General features: G+C 44.1%; 2 protein-coding genes across 2 annotated transcripts in view; one reads left to right on the top strand and one right to left on the bottom strand.

The window, feature by feature from the left end:
• Positions 1–18,387, bottom strand: part of CDR2L (cerebellar degeneration related protein 2 like) — an 88,419-nt gene extending 70,032 nt beyond the window's left edge. Inside the window, exons 1-2 of the mRNA XM_068263956.1 lie at positions 18,195–18,387; positions 5,026–5,109 (exon numbers count right to left, since the gene is read on the bottom strand). Of these exons, the coding sequence (XP_068120057.1) occupies positions 5,026–5,104 (79 nt within the window). The 5' untranslated portion in view covers positions 5,105–5,109; positions 18,195–18,387. The remainder of the gene's footprint in view (positions 1–5,025; positions 5,110–18,194) is intronic.
• A 65-nt stretch (positions 18,388–18,452) lies between these two features.
• HID1 (HID1 domain containing) overlaps positions 18,453–19,559 on the top strand; it is a 192,758-nt gene continuing 191,651 nt past the window's right edge. The window contains exon 1 of the mRNA XM_068263955.1: positions 18,453–18,871. Within this exon, the coding sequence (XP_068120056.1) occupies positions 18,806–18,871 (66 nt within the window). The 5' untranslated portion in view covers positions 18,453–18,805. The remainder of the gene's footprint in view (positions 18,872–19,559) is intronic.

Genomic DNA, 19,559 nt, shown 5'->3' with positions numbered 1-19,559 from the left:
TTCCGTGGAATCCAGATTTGTACAGCTCCTGACAAACAGTTTTTGTGGAAACTGCGTTCTGTAGGTGTTCATTCAGCTCTGCAGTGATTTTAGGAGCCGTGGTCTTGCAAGCTTTTCTAACAATTCGAGTCTCTTTCGGCCACAACTGTGCTTTGCTGAGGATGTCTTTCCTTCTCTTTCAAAGGCAGTCATTACTTTTGAGACAGTACCTCCCGAAATGCCAAGCATTCGGGTAGTTCCTGTTACAATAGTGCCTGCCATACGAGCACCAACAATTTGGCCTCTTTGAAAGTTAGAGATCTGCCATTTTTATAAATTATAACCAACTTTTGTTTAAAGAGACACTTAAGTCAGAAAAAAAAATGTTTTACTCACCTGGGGCTTCTACCAGCCCCCTGCAGCAGTCCTTGTGCCCTCGCAGCCACTCACTAATCCTCTGGTCCCCCGCGGCCAGCTAGTTTAGTTTTTGCAGACAGGCCCGTCAGGACTGGCCACGCGTAGCTTTTTCCGCATTCCCGACTGCAATTAGCGCTATTGCGGGCCGCAACGCGTACAAAAATACGCATTACGAACGTATCGATATGCGGCAAGGTTCACTTTAAATATCTGTAAAAACAATTATTTTAATTAAGCATATCAAATAACAAAAATAACAAAAAAAATTGTCACGTTTTGATTGCTTAAAACATGTTCAAATATTACGTTGCCAAAATGTTAGGGGTTTCCATTATTTTGTCCAACCCCTGTATGTTCTCCCCGTGTCTGCGTGCGGTTTCTCCGGGCACTCCGGTTTCCTCCCACATCCCAAAAACGTACAGATAAGTTAATTGGCTTCCCCCTAAATTGGCCCTAGACTATGTTAAATGCACTACACAGTACATACCTAGACATATGACTATGGTACGGACTAGATTGTGAGTCCCTTTGAGGGACAGTTAGTGACAAGACAATATACTCCGTACAGTGCTGCGTAATATATCAGCGCAATATAAATACATCAATAAATAAACTCTTGCACAGGACAGAGGGAAAATAGCAAAATGCATCCTGTATATAATTTAGAGAGTAAAGTCTGTCTAATACCCCCTCATCTGTGTTTATTCAGTGTAATTTGATCTCTCAGCTGTGTCAGCTGGCTGCCACAGCAGAGCAACTAATTCAAAAAACACAGGATGTTAACCCTATGTCTGCTTAATGCTTCTGCTTCCATCCTTTTTTTTTCCCCACCAATTAAGCTTTCTTTTGGGTGGTACATTTTGCGAATAATTATTTTATTCTAAATACATTTTAAACGAGAATAAAAAAAATAAAAAATAAAAAATTAATATCTTTGTTTCTCAGTTTTTTTTTTGGCAATTATTGTTTTAAAATAAAAAGGTGCTACTGTGTATAAAACCCACACATTTCATTTGCCCATATGTCCTGGGTATTACAACATTTAGCCACCTGAGCGGTATGGACGAGCTCAGCTATCAGAGCGGTGCTGGGGGACTTGGGGCACATGTGTAGCTAGCCTAGTGCTAGCTACACTATTTAAAACAAATTTGTAACAAAAATTTCCCTCCCGCGGCCACATAAATTGAACGCCAGGGAGGTTAAAAGATGTCCCTAGTACAATGTATAGCGATAAAATTTTATTAAGAAATAAAGATGTGTTCCTTCAGTTTTGTGCCGTCACTAATTACAAGCCTTTATTTGCAAAAAATAGCAGTAATATACCCTCATGGCATACATATTAGAAGTTGAGTCCCTAAGGTAACCATTTTAAGGGTTAATGAATGGGTTATTTTATTTATATTTGTCATTTACTATTTTGCCACTAGATATCCCCCCACCTTATATTCCTGTGTACTGTGAACAGTACACAGGAATTGCTTAGTGTGTGGTTGTAAAGTTTGTCAATGACCACCGGCATCTCATTGATTCTGGTGATTATTGATCCCAGGCACTTTGATCAGTGAACATGTGTTCCCATTCACTGATCAGTCTACTAACAGGCAGCGACATGAACTAGCACAAGAGTGCAGGCAGCGACGAGGTATGTATCTCTAAACCCCTGGAGCCAATAATGAAGTCTTCGGGGGCATAGCCATATTATAAACTGTGCGCTCTAGCAATGGCATGCAATCGCTACAGACGCACAGGTTAGCGATAATGGTACTCTACATGCCCAACTACTGATGAAATAAGGCATGTATGGTATAGTTTTAACTGGGATGAGCCAAGTAATGCATTTTGAGGTGTTTTACAATTGCGGCACCAGTCATGTAAAAATAAAAAGGGGAGGAACCTGAAAAAAAATGCCTAATTTCTGCATTTATGCCTAATATTCTTTGATTAAGTGACTGAAATATGAAAAAAAAATTACTTAAAGAAAGCCTAGTTTGTCCTGAAAAAAACCCAAACAATGTATTTATCAGTTTGGTGGCATAGGTAATACAAAGTTATTGCTTTATCAATAGTGACACAGCTGATATGCCAAATTTTTAGGAACCTCAAGGGGTAAAAACCCCAGAACCTGAAGTGGTTAAAGCTGAAGGTCTGCACTTCAACTGCATCTGAGTTATTTCCTTTAAAAATTCATTGTTGCAATGTACAGAACCAAGGTTACAGTAGAAACAAATTGTCTCTGTCCAAATATTTATAGACCTAACTTTTTGTTTACTTTTATATATGGGAAAAATGATACCACTGATGATCCTAATGCTCACCTACGAAGTACTCTACAGACTTGCTCTTCCATACTTAAAGAGTACCTCCAGCATAAAAGACAGAGCCTGTCATGTCAGGCTGTGTCTTAAAGGGAACCAGAGAGGTTGGGGGGAAGCTTTAATACATACCTGGGGCTTCCTCCAGCCCCATACGCACGGATCGCTCCCACGCCGCCGTCCTCTGCTGCCTGGATCCGCCGCCACCGGGTCCCGTCATTGCCGCTAGTCGGCCAGTCGGCCGGCGGACGCGGCCGATTCGCCGCATCACACGGAGCTCCTTCTATACAAGTACGCATGAGGCAGCCTGCTGTGCAGCCGCATGCGTACATGTATGGAGGGAGCCCCTGTGATGCGGACAATTGTCCGCGTCCGCCGGAAGTGACGGGCCCGGTAACGGCGGTTCCAGGAAGCGGAGGATGGCGGCGTGGGAGCGATCCAGGCTTATGGGGCTGGAAGAAGCCCCAGGTATGTATAAAAGATTGTTCTTTTTTTTTCAGCCCGTTCCTCTCTGGTTCCCTTTAATGATGCATGATTGGGGGTACAGGGTTAATTACTTATCTGATCAGCCGTAATTCATTCAGTCAGGTGTGCGTTCCACCCTCTTCCATAAATGCATCCGTGCTGGGTGCTTTTCAATCTTTTGCTAAGGCTCTGATCACCCCCCTCTGTGTTGTCGCGGACGACCCCTAGCTCGGCAGCCGCAGACTAATAATTGGCTGCCAAACCAGGGGCAGGCCATGGCAATGCAGGCAGAGGTTTTCGAAGAACTTAAGAAACATGGCCGCAACTGCATTGCTGAGAAGGAGGGTGGATAGTGCCAATGAATCCTGCATCATTAAGACAGAGCCCGACAGGACAGAGCAAGCCTATTTCACCTTACCTGTTATTACTGCTGTGTAAAAAACTTTCAACAAATATTCTCTACCTTTGACATATGATGCATTGCTAATGCTAACCCGTTCAATTTTATCTGTAACGTAATCAATCGATTTTGGCCAGAAATTGATTGTTCAGGAATAATTGCAGCAGTTTTGAGCTCATGGTTGAATCGGTCAGATAACGATAGTAAATATCGACAAGTGTATGGACACCTTAAAGAGAATCTGTATTGTTAAAATCGCACAAAAGTAAACATACCAGTGTGTTAGGGGACATCTCCTATTACCCTCTGTCACAATTTCGCCGCTCCTCGCCGCATTAAAAGTGGTTAAAAACAGTTTTAAAAAGTTTGTTTATAAACAAACAAAATGGCCACCAAAACAGGAAGTAGGTTTGATGTATAGTATGTCCACACATAGAAAATACATTCATACACAAGCAGGCTGTATACACACTTCCTTTTGAATCTCAAGAGATCATTTGTGTGTTTATTTCCCCCTGCAGCTATCTTCCACTGAAGTGTTAGGCTGTTTCTTCCTGCAGAGTGCAGACAGCTCTGCCTGTATGCAATTCCTCAGTATGTGAAAGCCCAGCCAGCTCAGAGGAGGATTTATCCAGCTTGTAAAAGATAAGAGAGAAGCTGTCCTAATCTAAATACACAGGCAGTGTGCAGAGAGGGGCCTGGAGGGGGGAGATGCATCACAGAACCACAACACTGAAGAACTTGGCAGCCTTCCAGACACAGGCTGACAAGTCTGACAAGAGAGAGATAAGTTGATTTATTACAGAGATGGTGATAGTAGAACGTGCTGCAGTAAGCCAGAACACATTAGAATAGCTTTTGGAACTTGTAGGATGATAAAAAACAGGATGCAATTTTTGTTACGGAGTCTCTTTAAAGTGGACATGAACTCTTGCACAGGACAAGGAAAACAGAGTGTGTTTTTAGAAAAGCACTGTGTGTTTTTAGAAAGAAGAGCTTGTCTAATTCCTCTTCAAGTTATCACAAGTGTAATTTGATCTCAGCTACGTCAGCACAGAAATTAGGCAGTCCTTGGCAGACACAGCTAATATTTAAACACAGGATGTTAACCATTTTTCTGCTTACATGAAAACAAGAAGTTCTGTGAGCTGCAACAAAGAAATGTTTCTTTAACAGGTACTGTTGCTTATCTTTTAGAGCAGAGAGGACGTTCTGAGTTCAGGTCTGCTTTAATGAGAATACTAAGCGTAAATAGGGTAATATTCTTTAGCAAGAATACTGGTATATTCTAAAAAAACATTTACAAGTAGTGTCAGCAGGCAAAATTAGTTCTTCAATAAAAAGCAGAGCTCAATTATTTTGTAGAGTCACGGAGTATGTTAGTGCTTTATAAATCATATTTATAAAAAAGTACCACACTGAAACTCTCAAGTGCATTAAAATATATCTTACCTTGCTCGAGATCATGTTGATCATACCAAGGCTCGTCTTCTTCACTTTGAAACTCTTCCATTCTTCCAGCTCCAAGCATCCAGCCTGCCAAATAAACCAAAGACTTCTATTTACACCGTACCACAGATGTTGATTCGCCAAACTGGTATATTAGATTAAATTCAAAACCGACAATTGCTTAGAGCACAGAAAATAATTATTTAGTCAGAAAATTACAGGGCTGTGGAGTCTGAGTTGGAGGTTTCATAAACTGAGGAGTCCGAGTCAGATGATTTTTGTACCGACTCCACAGCCCTGGAAAATTATAACGCTGACCTTTCTCTAATGAATATCAGTTGATCACCAGTCAGTTTATCGGGGGTGGGGCAGATGGGTTTGATTGGGCTGGAGCACCCCCAATCTACTCCATAGCACCGGCAAAGCACCCCACAAAATATACCGCTAAAAACAGCTGGGACACAGCCAGTCCTGTTAAAGTATTGTGGATGGCCGCACAGCTTTGTTTTACAGTCACAATAAGGCAGGTTTGTAGGAGCGCACAAATGGCCTCCTGCCCTTCTCACTGACCGCCCGCTGCAGCACATCTGCCCCTCAGCGTCCCCTGACTCCAGAGCGCGAGGTAGTTCCACTCCCCCTATGCCTCCACTGGGGTTGAGTGCAGGAAAACAATTAAGTTGCTACACATGATTTAATTGAATAACCCCCCCCCCCCCCCCAAAAAAAAAAACATTATGGCCACTAGTGGAAAGTCCAAATTCTTTCTTCCACCTCTCTCCTTGTGGCCGCCTCCTATGCTCCCCTACCACGGTCATCTCCCTCCCAGTAGACTTGCAGTTGCAGTGGTAGTGCAAGGTTCACTCCTGCCACTGAATTTCCACATCTGCATTCACACTTCTGAATCAGGGGCTACTCTAGTTACAGTGAGGGAAAGTAGTATTTAATCCTCTGCCGAATTTGCTCATTTGCCCTATGACCAATAAATGACCATTCTATAATTTATTGTAGCTGTGAGAGACAGTATAGAAACAAAAGAAACCTCAAAAACCCAGCGCCCAAAGTCAGAGCTTGCTGTGCATTGTAACGAGTGAAATAAGTATTTGATCTCCAACCAGCTAGCAAACTTTCAGGCTCCCAGGTGTCTTCACTGTAGGCAACAAACTGAGATTAGGAAAACCCTCTGTAAGGGCTTGATCACACTAGGAGCACTTTGAGATTTTTTTAAGCTGGCGATTTTAAAAAAGTGCTTGAGCAATGCATTTTAATGTGAGTGTTCTTGCATGAGCGATAAGCTTTTTCCAATTGCAAACGCGTGTCCTGCACCATTTTTAGAGCGTTTGTGCTTCAATGAGGATGAAAAGGTATAGGAAACATCGCTAAGCACTTGAAAAAAGTGCTTGGACAATCGATTTTGTGAGCGCTTTTCATCACAAAATACATCAAACAGATTCAGTTCCAGGTTAAAGAGTTCACTTCCCGATGAAAGAAAGAAAGAAAGAAAGAAAGAAAGAAAGAAAGAAAGAACCTACACTCGGGGTAGCCATCGCAGAGGATTTCTCTGCCCTGGGAGGGATTTTTTGAATTGAATTTGCTTTAGCCTTTGTAGCTAGCACTTCGCCAGCTACCATTGTCACCCAAGTCCCTCCGCTCCTTTTTGATTGCCCCCGATCGCTGCCGTTAAACGTACCCCCCCCCCCCCTGGATCTCACGATGGCGCAGCCTCTCCAGTCAGCTCCAGGCTTTGTTATGGGGAGGATCGGGATTTCGCATGACGTCAGACATGTCCGATCGTCGCCATATCGACGACTGAAGCTCAATGGGGAGGCTGCGGCTCTCGCGGGATCGCGACCAGGTAACGTTTAGCGGCGGCGATCGGGGATCAGAAGGGTGCGGGGGACTTGGGGGACAATGGTAGCTAGCCTAGTGCTAGCTACAAAGGCTAAAGTAAATTTGATTCAAAAAATCCCTCCCGCGGACGCAGCCTCAGAAACTGCGTACCACCAGGGAGGTTAAGCTCAAAATGGCCCTATATTGTAAGCCTTCTTCCTTTTTGAAATTATGAATTGCACATTTATTCTGATACTAGCTACACGTTTTTCAGCTTACAATTTTGCAAGTCTAAGTAACAATTTCTTTAATGCAGATGCAGTCCCTTCTGCTTTGGGGATAGATAGACAGAGCAATAGTCACTAATCTTTTTCAAAGAATACATACCTGGGGCTTCCTCCAGCCTCTTTGAGCCTGATTGCTCTCACGGCATCCTCTTCTCCCTCTCCATTTGCCCGCAACTGGCACCGGAAATTCCGTCAGTCGTGGCCAGTCGGCGTATGCGCAGTCCCAGTCAGGCCACTCCCGTCTTGCTCCCGTTGCCGGGAGCATTCTCTGCCAGCGCAGTAATACAGCACACATGCAAAACGCACCAGGCGACATGAATGCAGTAGTGCATTCGGTCAGGCATGCGCAGTTGGACCCAGACAAAAGGACTTTCCGGGGCCAATTGCGGGCGAACAGAGAGGGAGAATAGAACGCCATGGGGTCGATCAGGTCGGAGGGGGCTGGAGGAAGCCCAAGGTATGTATATTTTATTGCTAATCCCCCCCATCTCAGGGTGTCATTGCCCTGTAATATACTATCTCAGTCCGCTAGACTTAGTGGGCCCATTCCAATAAACTTTTTCTCCTAAGTTTCTCCTAGATGATATTTTCACATTCTAAATACAATGCCACCAGCCAGCAAGAAAATACTTTTTCAATTGCAAGTTTTAATTTTAAAACAGTAGACAAAAATTATCGCCTAGAAGAAAAAGTCAATAGGACAAGTCCAGTGAGGCTCTGAGCTTCTTAAAGGACAACTAGAGTGAGAAGAATATGGAGGCTGCCATATTTATTTCCTTTCAAACAATACTAGTTGCCTGGCAGCCCTGCTGATCTATCTGGCTGCAGTAGTGTTAGCATAACACCAGAAACAAGCACGTGGCTAATCTTGGCAGATCTGACAACAATGTCAGAAACTTTGATCTGCACATGCTTGTTCAGGGTCTATAGCTAAACATATTAGAGGAAGAGGATCAGGAGGATAACCAGGAAACTGGTATTGTTTAAAAGGCAATAGATTTGGCAGACTCTACATTCCTATCATTACAGTTATCCTTTAAAGGGGCCCAAACACCTAATGATTTTCCTGCCGATATACAGCAGATTCGATCACAGTGATCGAATCTGCTGTGAAATCGTCGCGCAAACGTTGACCGAACGATCGATTTCCGACCGAAATCAATCATTCCCGTCCCTGTCCGTGCGGAAGATTTCGCTCGATCGCCGGCGGGTCGGGAATGCGTGGATAGCAGCGTTCGAATGCCCGACGCAATACAGTGGCCATACATTACCTGTTCTGCCGGCTCATTCTCCGCTAGGCTCGGAGCACACACACACACACAACATTCTTTAGCAGACATAATTAAATGATAATTCGATGCCTTAATTATCACTTCGGGAGGCTTTCACAGGCATCCTGGCTAAATAGATAAGATCAACAGTTTCCCAAAACATAACATAAAACAGACTCTGGTGATGGGGGAGACATAATTCCCAAGTTCAAACGTGACTGGGATGACTACGGCGTATAAGACGACTGGCCGTATAAGACGACCCCCCAACTTTTCCAGTTAAAATATAGAGTTTGGGATATATTTGCCATATAAGACTACCCCTCTTCCAACGCACACCAAATTAAAATAAAAAAATCATATACTGGTGCTGTGTATGAACAGCTACTGCTGCTGTACTGTATGTGTTACCCAGTATATAGTCAATTGACTTGTTGTATTGGTCAACTCTCCTTAAGTAGACTGGTCTGCTCTCCTTGTCTACCTGTTTATCAGAGCGGTATGGAAGAATAGATTGCGCTCCCTCAGCAGGTATATCTGAGAGGCGGTAACAGGATAGGGCGTATCACCCGGCATCAATGACACCCGGCGTATAAGACGACCCCCAATTTTTCAGAAGATTTTCAAGGGTTAAAAAGTAGTCTTATACGCAGGAATATACAGTATATATATATATATATATATATATATATATATATATATATATATATAGATAGATAGATAGATAGATAGATAGATAGATAGATAGATAGATAGATAGATAGATAGATAGATAGATAGATACATACATACATACATACATACATACATACAGTGGGTTGCAAAAGTATTTGGCCCCCTTGAAGTTTTCCACATTTTGTCACATTACTGCCACAAACATGCATGAATTTTATTGGAATTCCACGTAAAAGACCAATACAAAGTGGTGTACATGTGAGAAGCGGATGGAAAATCATACATCATTCCAAACATTTTTTACAAATAAATAACTGCAAAGTGGGGTGTGCGTAATTATTCAGCCCCGAGTCAATACTTTGTAGAACCACCTTTTGCTGCAATTACAGCTGACAGTCATTTAGGGTATGCCTCTACCAGCTTTGCATATCTAGAGACTGAAATCCTTGCCCATTCTTCTTTGCAAAACAGCTCCAGCTCAGTCAGATTAAATGGACAGCGTTTGTGAACAGCAGTTTTCAGATCTTGCCACAGATTCTCGATTGGATTTAGATCCGGACTTTGACTGGGCCATTCTAACACATAGCTATGTTTTGCTTTAAAGAGAACCTGAGGTGTGTTTAAAGAATGTTATATGCATACAGAGGCTGGATCTGCCTATACAGCCCAGCCTCTGTTGCTATCCCAAACCCCACTAAGGTCCCCCTGCACTCTGCAATCCCTCATAAATCACAGCCATGCTGTGAGGCTGTGTTTACATCTGTAGTGTCAGTCTCAGCTGCTCACCCGCCTCCTGCATAGCTCCAGTCCCTGCCCCCATCCCTTCCCTCCAATCAGCAGGGAGGGAAGGGATGCAGGCGGGGACTGGAGTTCTGCAGGAGGCGGGGAGAGCAGCAGACTGACACTATTGAGATAAACACAGCCAGCTCTGACAAGCTGTTTGTCAGTAGCGTGGCTGTGATTTATGAGGGATTGCAGAGTGCAGGGGGACCTTAGGGGGGTTTGGGATAGCAACAGAGGCTGGGCTGTATAGGCAGATCCAGCATCTGTATGCAGATAATATTCTTCAAACCCACCTCGGGTTCTCTTTCCATTGTTGCCCTGGCTTTATGTTTAGGGTCATTGTCCTGCTGGAAGGTGAACCTCTGCCCCAATCTCAAGTCTTTTGCAGTCTCCAAGAAGTTTTCTTCCAAGTTTGCCCTGTATTTGCATCTTTCCATCAACTCTGACCAGCTTCCTTGTCCCTGCTGAAGAGATGCACCCCCTGAGCATGATGCTGCCACCACCATATTTGACAGTGGGGATAGTGTGTTCAGAGTGATGTGCAGTGTTAGTTTTCCGCCACACATAGCGTTTTGCATTTTGGCCAAAAAGTTCCATTTTGGTCTCATCTGACCAGAGCACCTTCTTGCACATGGTTGCTGTGTCCCCCACATTGCTTGTGGCAAACTGCAAACGGGACTTCTTATGCTTTCTGTTAACAATGCCTTTCTTCTTGCCACTCTTCCATAAAGGCCAGCTTTGTACAGTGCATGACTAATAGTTGTCCTATGGACAGAGTCTCCCACCTGAGCTGTAGATCTCTGCAGCTCGTCCAGAGTCACCATGGGCCTCTTGACTGCAATTCTGATCAGCGCTCTCCTTGTTCGGCCTGTGAGTTTAGGTGGACGGCCTTGTCTTGGTAGGTGTACAGTTGTGCCATACTCCTATTTCTGAATGATCGCTTGAACAGTGCTCCGTGGGATGTTCAAGGCTTTGGAAATCTTTTTGTAGCCTAAGCCTGCTTTAAATTTCTCAATAACTTGATCCCTGACCTGTCTTGTGTGTTCTTTGGACTTCACGGTGTTGTTGCTCCCAATATTCTCTTAGACAACCTCTGAGGCCCTCACAGAGCAGCTGTATTTGTACTGACATTAGATTACACACAGGTACACTCTATTTAGTCATTAGCACTGATTAGGCAATGTCTATGGGCAACTGACTGCACCCAGATCAAAGGGGGCCGAATAATTATGCACACGCCACTTTGCAGTTATTGATTTGTAAAAAATGTTTGGAATCATGTATGATTTTCGTTCCACTTGTCATGATTACACCACTTTGTGTTAATCTTTCATGTGGAATTCCAATAAAATTGATTCATGTTTGTGGCAGTAATATGACAAAATGTGGAAATCTTCAAGGGGGCCGAATACTTTTGCAACCCACTGTATGTATGTATGTATGTATGTATGTATATATATTTATTATGAGTTGAACGTCCTCACCACTCCACTGAGGCGCTACACCTGCTATTGCCGAAATTCTGGTGAGTTCTTTATGTTATTTTATTTGCACACTTTACCTTATATTTCTGTCCCCCTGTTCTTTTCTCAATGCTCTATTACCCACTACACTTGCTGACATATACCCTTTTTCATTACCAATACCACTCATTGCAAATCTGTGTAAAAAACACCCCATAGCCCATTACTATCACGAGCACCATAGCCTCTACCCCCTATTGTTTGCTTGTACACCCAACTTTTTATGTCATCTCCACGAAGCAATTTTACATATGGTATGCTTTATTATATGTAATATATTAATATGCATCTTTTAACTGCAGAATTCACTATAGCATAATGTACTGTCTCTTGTCTGTAGTTTTGTCCCCACGTTTATTGCCTGTTAAAGCGGGCTCAGCCTGCGAAACGCGTTGCACTTTTGGGGTACTATTTAATAAATGTGATTGCTACTTTTCAGACAGACAGTCTTTCGTGTCTGCTTTATGGAGGTACGTCAATAAATGGATTGCAATGGTGCCTCATAAATTGGTTAATGTACCCTAAACAATAAAGGGTGGGGCCGACCTAAATGTGACTACAAAAAAGTCATAAGGCCACCATAATTATACCAATATCAAAAATATTTATTGCAATTTAATAAAGTACAAAGCACAATCCCCCAGATATAAACTCTCAAAATAGAATTATCTTTCCCATATTAAAACCAGAGAACAATGCGGAGCATTAGCCATGCATGAGTGATGCAGTACCCACAGACAGGGTGGTGTTTAATCTCTGGCCAGAGAGCTATATGATTATACACACACACACACACACACACACACAACTGCCCGCGCATATATTTCAAAAATATATATCGGGGGCCCCCCTCTCTCCCTTGATGCAAAAATTGGGATGAAGATTTCCATATGCTGATAACAAGTTCCAGTTGCAAAGTTCCAGATAACTTGTAATGTTATTGCCTTAAAAGAGAACCTGTACTGAGTAAAATTATTTAAAATAAACACATAAGGTAACTTCAAATGAACATTACATAGTTACCCTAACATCGGTTCCTCTCAGAAGCTCACCATTTTCTTCTGACAATGATCCATTCCAGTTCTGACAACATTTTGTCAGAACTGAAATATATCAGTTGCTGTCAGTCACATCTGAGAGGAGAACTGATGTGTCCATGTTTCCCTATGGCTCAAGTGGCGATGTTACAGTTTAACTGTGTGCTGACCAGAAAGCGGTCATGGAGTAATGGCCATTTTCAAAATGGAGGACAGAGAATTTAATTGATCACAGTGGACGAACAGGACGCAGGAGAGGGGAAAGAGATTGATAAGCAGACTACACGAGAGGTAAGTATGACTTGTGCATGTTTATTTTGACTTTTAATTTCAGTTCAGGTTTTCTTTAAGCATAGCATATTAAGCAATGGATGGGTCTCACCCGTTGAGAAGTCCCCTTTGTATACAGTCAGTACCGCTCGCCCCTCAAGGATGTTGTGGCGGTATTTGAGCCATGCGCATGGTGGTCCTGGTATCCCCTCAGGCTGCCGGTATGGATACTTCCACCTCGTGTTGTTTCCAACACGCTAGACGCCAGGCGTGCTAGACGCGCTGGTCCTGTGTGCGGGGTTGATGCAGCAGCCGGATGTGGCATCACAGGGTACGCTATCGCTCAGCCGGACAGAGCTCCGCCCACCGACATGTTTCACGCCCACATTGGGCGTTTCATCAGGGTGTGACCTGTACGACCATTACGTTCTCTCAAGAGCAGTCCCACAGCTCCTCCCTGTGAATTACCACAGCAACCAGCAAACTTTCCAGCTTACTTGCACGGAGGCTGTACTGGGTCATAGGTGTAACTCCATATGAAAAGACAGTTCTGATTATTCTGTAACAGCTTCCAATAGGATTTTTAAAGGGTATCAAAATGTCACCTTAGGTACTGTATGCTTATTCAATTATCCAGTTCATGAGGGAAGTCCAAAATTTTGCATGCATTAATCTTGTGTAACAAAGCAGTCTTTGAAGGGTATCAAATTCTAACATGTGCCACCGCACCGTTACTCCAATATGTAGTCCACAAGGAAAAAGGAGGAAAATCCAGATTTTCCTGTGGCAGAATACATCCCATGCACTGCGGTTCCACACATACTGCATGCATTACCCTTATAATACCCAAAGCAAAGCATACAAAGGGATACAATTGTTCCAGGGCAATCTGTATCTATTATGTCTTGAAAAGGGGGATAGATCTAATTCGGCATTAAAGGGATACTGTAGGGGGGTCGGGGAAAATGAGCTGAACTTACCCGGGGCTTCTAATGGTCCCCCGCAGACATCCTGTGTTGGCGCAGCCACTCCCCAATGTACCGGCCCCGCCTCCAGTTCACTTCTGGAATTTCTGACTTTACGCTGACTTTACGCCTGCGTTGCCGTGTCCTCGCTCCCGATGATGTCACCAGGAGTGTACTGCGCAGACACAGACCATACTGGGCCTGCGCTGTGCGCTCTTGATGACATCAGCGGGATCGAGGACACTGCAACGCAGGCGCAGTGCTTTTCTGACTTTAAAGTCAGAAATTCCAGAAGTGAACCGGAGGCGGGGCCGGAGCATCAGTGAGCGGCTGCGCGGGCACAGGATGTCTGCGGGGGACCATTAGAAGCCCCGGGTAAGTTCAGCTCATTTTCCCCCGACCCCCCCACAGTATCCCTTTAAGGCCAAGGGGAGCTACAGTGCCTAACTTAAAAATCCACATTGCCTCCTTGCAAGAAAGGACCTCGTCAAAGTCCCCCCGAAATTTTCAAGCCGTATACCCCCTTCACTAAAGTCCCCCTCAAAGAATTATTGTGATATTCCCTATAATGTTCATATATTATTCCTGTGGCTTTGCCTCCGGTTATTTTGCAAAAGTGCTCCAGCACCCGGGTCTTTCAGACTTCTTTTTGTTTTTCCCACATACATGAGTTTACATGGACATTGAATTAGGTATATTACTTTGGTAGTGTCACAGTTAATAAATGATCTAATTGTAAATTCAGTTTTTTCATCACTACTGCAGAAGACATTAGTCTGTTCTATAAAGGGACATAATTTGCATTTAGAGCATTTAAACATACCAACTGGCCTCCAACGGTCCAGCCAGGTTGAGGGATTCCTCTGTATCTCACTATGCACCAAAAAGTCCCTCAAATTTGGTGCCCTTCTGGCAGTGATAAGAGGACGTGGCCCTACAATTTTGGCAACCTCCTGATCAGCAGTCGAGATGGGCCAAAATTTTTTAAAGTAATTTTCTCAGATTATCCCAATGGGATCCGAAACCGGTTATGAGCCACGTATGTCCCTCCCCCTGCGCGGCATCCCCCTGGGGGCCAACAATTCTTGTCGGTCCTTGCCCCATGCCCTCTTGAGTGCCCTTCGCAGTACAGAATGTGAGTAGCCTCCAGGGCTGTGGAGTCGGTCCAAAAATCCACCGACTCCGACTCCTCAGTTTAGGATTCCACCGACTCCGACTCCTCTAATTTGCATATTACAATTTTGTTGATTAAAAGTATGTAACATGAAATTCGTCTCTTAACTGCCAACGCTTAGGAATTTTACAAGACAACTGAAGTGAGAAGGATATGTAGACTACTATATTTATTCCCTTTAGACTAAAACTAGTCCTTGGTAAGAGTACTTGTAAAAGGTACAACCGGAACAAAGAACATCTATCAAGTGTGGGTGCATGTAAGAATGTGAGCAGATTGTAAACAGACAACACCTCTGTGTTCAATGTGCACAGCATTCTCAGTGGATTCCCTGCAGCTCTGTGGGGAGTGCATATGTAGAGTATAGTACTACTGTGTAACAAAGTAAACCTGAGACAGATGAAATTAAAGTTTTATACATACCTGGTGCTTCCTCCAGCCGCCTTCAGGATAATCAGTCCCTCGTTGTCCTCCTCCACCACCTGGATCTTCTGCTATGAGTCCAGGTACTTGAGCCAGTCAAGCGTAGTGCGCATGCACACACTCCGCCGCCAGGAGCATACTACACCTGTGCAGCACTATTGCGCAGGTGCAGAATGTTCCTGGCTGTGGGAGCGGCATGCGGCCGGACAGCGCTGACTGGCTGAATTACCAGGACTCATAGCAGAAGATCCGGGTGGTGGAGGACAGTGAGGGACTGATTAGCCTGAAGGGGGCTGGAGGAAGCCCCAGGTATGTATAAAACTTTACTTTTCATCCGTCTCAGTTACCCTTTAATTTGTAATCACCAAACCAAATTTTAATAACATATCAAATTATTTTATTTCATCAGCAAGGGGAGTGCATACATCTGCATAAATCAGCATCAATGCAGAATTATTTCCATCTCGTTGACCATCTCTATTAGTGACACAGCTACACATCAGGCTTTATTCTTACAGCATAGATGTTATTTAGTATATATAAGAGATTCCTGTGTACACATCATATATACAGTCACAATCTGACCTTAAAAATACGGGGACTGCTTTATTGAAGCGGCACAAGTAACTAATTTTGATTGGTTTATTTCATTTTTGTGGACTAAGCACAGCTATTACTGTATATATACATTATTTTTAATGACTATTATCTGAGAAATAGAACATTTTATCATATTTTCTATTTTAATTACAGTTACAAATTCATTAGGAGTCGGAGCATTTTTTCCCGACTCCGACTCCAGGCACCCAAAATTGCCCGACTCCACGACTCCGACTCCACGACTCCGACTCCACAGCCCTGGTAGCCTCTGTCCCGAAATCGCTGATACATTAGACGAGTCTCCTTTTTGAAGTCATCATCTCTACCACAATTCCTGCGTAGTCGAAGGAACTGACCATAGGGGGATACCTCTCTTGAGGGATACTGGATGATGGCTCATGGCATGTAAAAGTGTGTTACCTGCAGTGGGTTTTTGAAAAGACGTGGTCATAACCATCTCACCTTCCACTCTTAGCATAAGATCCAGTAAGGGAATTTTCATACCAAACGTATAAGTCAATTTAATATTCCTTTTATTCTGATTTAGCTTGGCCACGAATTCACCAAGCTGCAAGCTGTTCCAGTCCATGCCATCAAGACATCATCCAGGTACCTAATATCCAGAGGGCGATGTATGCACCATATTCAGGACTTGGAAAGACCTCCTCCCGTTCCCAGAGTCCCAAATGGAGACATGCATAGGCTGGTGCACACAACGCCCCCATGGATGTGCCCCTCAATTGATGATAGTATTGTCCCTCAAAAATAACGCAGTCAGAATCAACTCCATAGCCTCCACAACAAAGGCATTATGGGCCACAGCAGAGGGATGCAGCTCGTGGAGGAAGAAGGACATTGCCTGGAGCCCCTCCTCGTGTGGGATCGAAGTGTATAAAGAATTCACTATAGCATAATGTACTGTCTCTTGTCTACAGTTTTGTCCCCACGTTTATTGCCTGTTGAAGCGGGCTCGGCCTGCGAAACGCGTTGCACTTTTGGGGTACTATTTAATAAATGTGATTGCTACTTTTCAGACAGTCTTTCGTGTCTGCTTTATGGAGGTAAGTCCACCACTTCCTCCAAGCAAATTTTAAAGTTTTTATCCACTTTTATTCTGCTGGCGCCTCTGTTCTCCTACTGCTAGATCCAGTCAGAGAGAGGCTCAATTTCCACCACTCTGCATGCCCTCTTCCATCATGCTCCTGAACAGCTGTGAACAGCAGTAACAGCTGAAAGCATGCTGTACACACAGGCTTTAGAAACATTTGTAACCACTTGTGCTTAGAATGCTCCAAGCTGCAGCTCCTGCATGCGTGGGAACACCCAACCACCCACACAAAGAGCACGGATTGGACCAAGAATGCACCCATCAGCTCTGACTTGAGTGGTGAATGGGGGGCATAGCCAATGTGGTGAAATGTTTTGCAACTTTATCAGATTTTGCAACTGGTTGCAATAATTGATAGATATCAGAAAGTGCAACCTAAGCATTGACTTAAAGCTATTGTTCTCACGCAGAACCCGCCTATGCTGGGCAACTAATACCCCCCTTCAGGAAACAAATCCCCTTCCCCAGTGGAAAACTAATAACTTCCCCAGTAGAAAACTAATAACCCCTCATGGTGGCAACTAACTCCCCCAGTGTACTAATAACCCCCATTGGTGGCAACCAATAACCCCACCTTGAGAGAACTAATAACTCCTTGTGGTTGCTATAACCCACATGGCTAAGCATACACTGCTTTAGGTACACCGTGGTTGCAAATAATTGCAGCCAAGATGCCTAAGAGAAGCCACACATGCGCAGTTATGCACAGTACGGTGTATGGCAAGTTACAAAATCTAATAGGTCGCAATATCTTTCACCAGACCAGGAATGGAGAGTCAGCAAAAATTAGGGGCCATGGTCATTGTGAGGACACATAAGAAGCCCCAGGTATAGCCAACTGAATCTGAAGCCAAATCTGAAGTGACTGTGAAAAAAAGTTAGATACTAGTCTATACTCTCCTATGTTGAGAGAAGGCTTTGGTACCCATATAGCCTTATCAGTCATCTCCCCATGCTTAGTCCATCGCTGTCCCCTATAGAAATTCCACAAAAATCGGGACTCCTTGGAAGCACTCACATCCCAGCCGCTGAAGATGACCACTCATGATGGGCAGAAAACATGGAGAGAGGGCCGAAAGGGTTCAATGGGATCCAGGGCCTTCCATCTACATTGAGTGGGCGCAGGGAGCGCAAAAGCTAACCAGTATTGATATCTGGCAGCTGGGGGGCATCCAAAGTTTCACAAGGGTTTCTAGTTACATCCTCGTAATACACAAATACACCCCCACCTGTTGCGGTGCCCCCTCGCTCTTCTTCTTCTACAGTCAGTCAGTACTGCAGCATCACCTCTCTTCCCCGGCTACCTTCACATACACAGTAGTACGCTGCATCATCAGCTGGGGCCTTCAGTCGCCCCATCAACCCCAGCGGCACCATGGGGAGGGTGGAGCTAGTAGCTACATCACGCAGACTCAGCCAGTAAGATACACTGAGGGGCGGATGTGCTGCTGTGGACTGCCAATGAGAAGGGTGGGAGACGATGTATTTCCCCTTACAAACCTGCCTGATTGTGTCGGCCCTTGCTGCCACACAAAGCTGTGCGGTCGGCCTATACATCTGTCTGTCGTCCAAAACACTTTGTTTGACGGGCCCGCCTGCGCAGCAGCAGTTTTAGCTGTATATACCTGGGGATGCTCAAGCCCTGCAAGCACCCACCCCCGTCGCCGCCCCTCATAAGGTATAGACACACTAGTTGTGTGGGCGCGCCTGGTGACGTAAAGTGAGGCGTGGCTTTGATAGCTGATTGACGGATCCGGTTCCCAGCTGCCGCAGGCGGATTTGATAGGGAATCATACCGGGCTGAGAACAGACGGAGTTGGGAGTTCGGGCCGAGATCGGTATGGGAAATACTGACACGAAGCTGAACTTTAGAAAAGCAGTAATACAGCTGACTACGAAAACACAGGTATTACGAACCGGGGGAGGGGCGGAATTGATATCCACACCTTTTGTCAGAGAACAGGTGTACATGAATGCAGCATATGTGGGAAGAAATCCATCCATTGACATCGTTAGGTTTACAGGCCTGTTAGGTGCTCTTGTTATCATTATGCTGTATTTCTTGTTATTATGCTATGTAATTCATGTCATAAATAGGTAAAGTTGTTTTTTTTTTCGTTCGATGGGACTTTTTTGTGGGGAAAGATCTGTTTGCCATATTTATAAAAGTGTCAATCAGCTGATGTGATTCCCACTTTTATAAGGAATCTTAACTTTCTAAGATCACTGCTATTGATGTTAAATATTGGCAGTTTGATTATTGGCATATTTGTAAAGAAGTAATTGTATTTTTTTATACCATTCACCACTTTGAAAGCGGATGCTTTAGCAGAAAACATACATTTTAGTAAACACCAGTTTGCTACTATGCTAGGGTGACCATATTTTGATTTCCAAAAAAAGAGGACGATCACAACAGCATGTGGCCGTGGTCATGGGTGGGGCCAAATATACAAGACCTTAGCAGTGTGCTGTCCAACTTCGCGGGCATAGAGGGCCGTTTTTTTTTCCAGACCACATGGTGGAGGGCTGGCCGACCACAAAATGCAATCAGATTCAAAGAAGATTTCCCCACAAAATGCAATGAGATTGGC

This window comes from Hyperolius riggenbachi, chromosome 12, assembly GCF_040937935.1.
Source record: "Hyperolius riggenbachi isolate aHypRig1 chromosome 12, aHypRig1.pri, whole genome shotgun sequence".
Lineage (NCBI taxonomy): Eukaryota > Metazoa > Chordata > Amphibia > Anura > Hyperoliidae > Hyperolius > Hyperolius riggenbachi.
This window is presented reverse-complemented; position numbering and strand designations above follow the sequence as displayed.